General features: G+C 63.4%; 1 protein-coding gene across 1 annotated transcript; it reads right to left on the bottom strand.

The window, feature by feature from the left end:
* Positions 1-8: 8 nt before the first annotated feature.
* Positions 9-5823, bottom strand: LOC128276467 (muscle-specific protein 300 kDa-like; the record flags this gene model as incomplete). The annotated part of the gene is made up of 3 exons (XM_053014927.1): positions 9-3427; positions 3518-3671; positions 3766-5823. Coding segments are annotated over 3 exons (5631 nt in total), but the record flags the coding sequence as incomplete, so codon positions are not given.
* Positions 5824-5826: the final 3 nt, after the last annotated feature.

The following is a 5826-nucleotide window of genomic DNA, read 5'->3' as shown; positions in this document are numbered from 1 at the left end:
ATCTGGTGGCCCTTGTCGGTCGCGGCCACCAGCAACCCCTCGCACGCCTCGATGGCGCGCCCGAGGTCCCCGTACCGGGCCAACCGTTCTTCGACCGTCGGGCTGAGGTTGTCGACCGTGTTGAAATCGCCGTTGATCTTGGTGATCTGCTTCACGATCTCGTTGATCGCCCCCAGGAACTGCTCCTTCAGCACCAGCATCGACTTGAGGCGCCGGAGCTGCTCCTCGATTCCCATAATCAGCTCCTCCAGTTTGGTCGAGTTCTCGCGCAACTGCGGCAAGTTGGTCAGCAGGATCGTGCTCATTTCGAGCCGCTTCTCCTTCAGACTGCCCAGGATCTGCTCGTAAGCCAGCAGCACTTCCTGAATGTTCTCGATCCGGCTCGTCACGGGGCGGTTCAGTTCCTTCAGGCGCGTCTGCACGCCCGCGATGAACGCCACGCAACCCGCAATCCGGCCCAGCGCATCCTCGTACTCGGCCAGGTGATCCTTCAGCTTTTGGCACTTCACCCGCAGCACGCTGCTGACGGCGTTCCACTTTTCGCGCAGCACCTTCACCTGGTTGCCGATGTGCGTCTTGTCCAGCTCGCTCAGCGTGGGCCCGATGGCGCCCGCAAACTCGTCCGCCTCCTTTACGACCGCCTTCATCGCGTCGCACTCACCGCACAGCGTGTCGAACCTGCGGCTCTGGTCCTTCACCGCCTCGTAGCTGGTCGTCCGGAGATCGGCCGACACCAGCGACTCGGCCTCGGTCAGCCAGCTCCAGACGCGCTCGCGGCGCTCCTCAAACTCGCGCCGCTTGCCGTGCTCCCGCTCCATAAACTCCACCTTCCGCGCGCAGCTCTCCACCAACTCCGCCAGCCGCACCTCGATCTCGCCAAAGTCGTGCGCCAGTTTTGCCTTCCCTTCGTCGCTGCAATCCTTCATGATTTCACGCACCTGCCGTGCTACGTCCCGGAACGCGTTCTCCTGGAACTCCCGGATCGCCTGGCCGTGCCGCCGGCACAGCTTGATCTCGGAGCCGACGTTGCTCGCCAGCAGCGGGATTTGGTCGGAGATCTTGTCGACGTCCGCCTGCTTCGTGCGGATCCAGGCCCGTGTCACATCCAGATTGTTGTGCATGTTCTTCCGGCACAGGATGTCCTCCACGAGACGATCCACCTCAGCCCGAACCCGATCGCCCAGCTGGGCCAGTGTCCGGGCCAGCTGCTGCAGCTCACCCTCCGCCTGTTGCTTCTCGCTCGGCTCCAGATCCGCCTGGATGCTGGCGAACCGCTTACCGAGTGTGTCCAGGTACGCCTGTTTGCCCTCCAGCTCCTTCGCCAGTGCCCGGAACGTCTGCTGCTGCGCCTCGGCCGACTTCGTGTCCGAACCGAGCTGATACGGCACGCCCAGTGCCTCGTTCTTCTCCGCCGCCCAGCGTGCCAACTCACCCAGGTCAGTGCGCAACTTGCCGAACGTCCGGTTAGTCGAATCGACCACGTCCAGCCGGCGGGTCAACCGGTTCGCGATGTCCCGGTGCCGCCGGTCAACCGACTTCAGCTGCTCCGTCACCTGCTGTGCGTCCAGATTGCTCACCAGCTGCGCGATGTGCTCCGCGTTTCGCCGGAAACTCGGCAGCATGTCGCAGTCGTCCTCCAGGATGCGCTTGATGCCCGAGATCTTGTCCAGCTTCTGCCGACAGCTCAACCCACCGGCCCCGCCAGCCTCTACGCAGTCGATCTGGTGTGTGATCGCATCGAGCCAGCTCTGGACGTCGTCGTACTGCTTCCGGTACTTCTCGATGGCCAGCTGATCGTCCCGTTTGCGTTCCATCACCTGCCGCAGCGTGGCCTGCAGTTGCTCCAGATCGTCCCGCAACCGCCGGTCCTGCTCGGAGTCACCGGTCAAGTCGTCACGCTTCACCGTCACCGAGCGGCTCAACTCGCCCATCGCACGCAACTCCTGCTCGGCCGCATCGGGCCGGAACTTGGCCGGTTTGGATCCCCAATCGGCCACCGCTGCCCGTTGCCGCGCGATCCAGCCCTCCAGTTCCACCCGCTGCCGGTGCTGACGCTCGCAGTCCCCGATCGCCGTCACCAACTCACCGATCCACCGCTGCACGTCGTCGATCAGATCCTCAAGCCGGGCACGTACCATCAGCTCCTTCTCCGGGATCATCTGCGACACGTTGTCCATCGGCGAACTGGGCCGGCTAATGCTGGCGGTGGCCGCTTCGCACGCTTGTACCGCGCACATCAGACGGCTCTTCTCCACCAGCAGCTGGTTGTGGATGGCCTGGGCACTCTCGAGCTGCCGCTGGCCGGCCGCGTAATCCGTCACACCCACCTGCCGCTCATCGGCCACCCGCGGTTCCAGCTCGTCCAGTTGCCGCCCGATGTCGTCCAGCGTGTCCTCGTACTCTTGGAACTTAGCCAGCGACTCGTGCAGCCGGTTCTTGATCTGGACCGACGTGTTCAGCAGCGATCCGTAGCTGTCACGGATGTTCCGCATCTGTGTCTCGATCCGACCGCGGATTGCGGGTGCCCCCAGCACGTACCGCTCGATCTGGGCCTGACCCTTCGCGTTGAAGTCATCGATCGTCACCTGGTACCGCTGGATATCGCCCAGTAGCCGCTCGTGCTGTGCAATCTGCTCGAGGGTCTGCTCGCGGTTGTAGATGTACAGCGAGTTGTGCGCCATCAGCTGGAACGAGATCTGCAGCAGCCACCGCTCGATCTCCTGCAGGTTCGCGTAGTACGCCATCTGATCCTCGAGCTCGGTCTCGCCCGCCCGGATGCGCTCGGTGCACCGATCGCTCAGCTTGCCGCACCGGGACTGCAGTCCGGCCACACGCTCCACTTCACCGCGGCTCGTATCGAACAGGGTGGCCGCTTCACGGTGAAGCGCTCCCAGATCGGCCTGCTTAAACGCGATCTCCGTCTGCGTGTGCTTCAACCGTTCCAGCAGCGTTTTCACCTCCGTCAGCTCGCCACCGTGCGTCTCGGGAAGCGCTCCGAACCAAGCCTCGGTCGCCGTGAGCCACTCGGCCACCCGTCGCTTCAGCTCCTCGTACGACTCCAGCCGCCCTGCCTGCGCGTTCAGCGTGTTAAGCGACGAGCCGATACCGATCAGGACCGTATCGAGCGAATCGCGAATGTTCGACAGGTCCTGGAACATGCTGGTCTGTCGGTCCTCCGGGTAAAGGTAAGAAGATTTGGTGAACGCATCCTGCAGCATCTCGAACAGCTTCTGACCCTGGGGAACGGCACCCGAGAGAGCCTGCAGCTGCGCCACCTTCTGCCGCACCACCGTCACATCATCCGCCGCCACGTTCGCACAGTTCTTGATGGTCGCGTTGGCGTCAGCCAGCCAGCGGTTGATCTCGTCCTTGTAGCACAGGAACTCCGTGTGGCTGACGAGGTTCTTCTCCGACTGCGTCACTAATCCTGAAAGTGATGAAGATCGAGATCGATTAGATGCCCCCTTCTGACTGGTTAACCCCCTGTGCCCCCCGTGATGGACCCCGGGATGGGTACCTTGCACTTTGGTCAACAACGCCGAGTAGCTCTTCTGCAGCTCGACCGTCCGGTCGCGCACCGTCGAGCAGGCGCTCTTCTCCATCAGCGCCTCGCACACATCGCTCAGCTCCTCGACGGTGCCCTTCCTGGTCAGGATCAGCTCATGGATGTGCTGCGGTCATGATGGTGGACGTGTTACGGACATGGAAGTAATCGATGGAAGGTTAGAACGACACACAAAAGGACACTCGGACTCTCGAACCTACCTTGAGCTGCGCGAGGACCGCATCCTGGTCGCTGTCCGTCGCCAGTCCGTCCACCTTCGCGTCATGCTCCTGCAGGAACGCCCCGAGTTGTTCCGATTGGCCCAGGAAGCTGTCCCAGGACGCCAGACACTCGGCCAGCGTTTGCTGGGCGGCCGTCGAGAGCGCCTCCAACTCTGCCCAGTCCGATCGCACCTGTGCCATCTCCTGCCGGACGGTGTCCTGCCCTTCCTGACCGATAGCCATCGCTGCCAGCCCGTTACCCAACTCGACCACGGTCTCCAGTAGCTGTCGACCCGCACCGAACGTCGCTTCCGCTTCACGTAACTTCCCGAGCCGCGCCACGATGTGTTCCCGGTCACCGTGGAAGTCCGAGGACTGCTCGATGGTCTGACGGGCGGCCTTTAGCCACTCGTACAGCGCGCCCACCGCCTGCCGGAAGCGCTCGTGGCTGTTAACCTGGTTCTCGAGCCGCTCGATCTCGGACGCTACCTGTGCGGTCAGCTCCTCGTACGAGGTGAGGATCGCTCCCACCTCGCCCTCCACGTCCAGCGCGACTCCCGAGCTAGTGTCGGCCAGTTTGGTACGGATCTTCTCCACCACCTCCCCGTAGTTGCCCGTCTCGCGGTGGATAGCCCGGTAGCGCTCCAGAAGCGCCCGACGGTCGGCCAGTTCCGGCCCCATTGGTTCCCCCAGCTTCGTGCGTACCTCGTCGCACCACTCGGCCACCAGACGGGACAACTTTCCGAGCTCCTCGAGCTGCGCTAGGTGCGCCGTCAGCCGCTGACGCGTCTCCGTGATGTCCACCATCAGTGCCTCGTACTCGCCCCGCAACCCATCCGTGTCCTCTTCGATCTTGGTCGCCCCGCTGGCTTCCGTTCCGAGTACGATTCGCTCCTTCAACTCGCACAGGTACCGCAACCGGTTCTGACCCTGTTCCAGCGACTGCCGCACACCCTTCACCACGTTCAACTTGGCTTGTGTGTCGGCCACCGTTCGCGGGACCGCTTCGCATTCCGCCAGCTTCTCCCGCATCCGATCCAACCAGTCCTGGCACTCGCCGTACAGTGTGTTGTGCTGCTGGTGCTCCTGATAGTGCGCTTCCAGCCGCCGCATCAGCTCCTTGGCGATCGACAGCAGCACGTTGTACTTTGTGGTCAACTGCGTGACCCCGTTGCTGACGCGCGTATCCGCACAAATGTCCAGCAGGACCTGGGCGCGCTGGTTCAAGTTGTCCAACTCGCGCTGCCAATCGAACAGCGTCTGCAGCCGATCCTGGAACTCCTCCAGGACACGCTTCTTCTCGGGAAGGCTCGGCTGCATCCGGTTGTACGTCTGGACCTCCTGTTCGCACGTGTCCAGCCAACGGACGGCCACCCCGTACTGGTCGTCGTACTCCGTCCACCGCACGATCCCGGCCTCCAACGCCCCACTGACCCGCCGGAGGTCGGTGCAATACCGATCGAACTCATCCTGAAGGATCGCTACCTCGCTCTCGATGGCCTCGACTTCTTCCGTGTCACCGCTGACCGCCCGGCACGCCACTTCCGCCTGCTCGAGAGCCCGTTCCAGCTTGCGCTGACCGGCCGGCACCTCACCGTCCAGGATCTTCGCTTGCGTCCGACGTGACACCAGGGTTTCCTTGTCACCGCGCGGTTCCGAACACTTGGCCAGCGATTCCTGAGCGTGACGGATCCACGCGGCCAGCTCGTTGCTTGCGTCCACGAACGCCTGTTGCCGCTCGACCGTGGCCCTCTCCTTCTCCAGCAGCTGCCGTGCCTGCTGACTGAGCGTCTCGTACTTGGTCGCAATCTCCGAGGCTGGCGATGTCTGCCGAAGGTCCGAAGCCTTACTCGCGACCGACGCGATCATCGGCTCGAAACTCTCGATGTCCTGCACGATGTCGTTGGCCTGCCGTAGGTTCGCCCGCCGCTCACTCAGCGCACTCGAACCGCCCGCGCCCGATGTGGCCACCGGTGAGGCTCCCGTCAACCGGAAGCGGACCACCTTCTGGTCACAGACCTGCTGCAGCTTCGTCTCCCGCTCCCGGATCCACTGCTGCAG

This window comes from Anopheles cruzii, unplaced genomic scaffold (assembly GCF_943734635.1).
Source record: "Anopheles cruzii unplaced genomic scaffold, idAnoCruzAS_RS32_06 scaffold01293_ctg1, whole genome shotgun sequence".
NCBI lineage: Eukaryota > Metazoa > Arthropoda > Insecta > Diptera > Culicidae > Anopheles > Anopheles cruzii.
The sequence above is the reverse complement of the archived record's forward strand: the minus strand, read 5'-3'. Positions and strand labels throughout refer to the sequence as shown.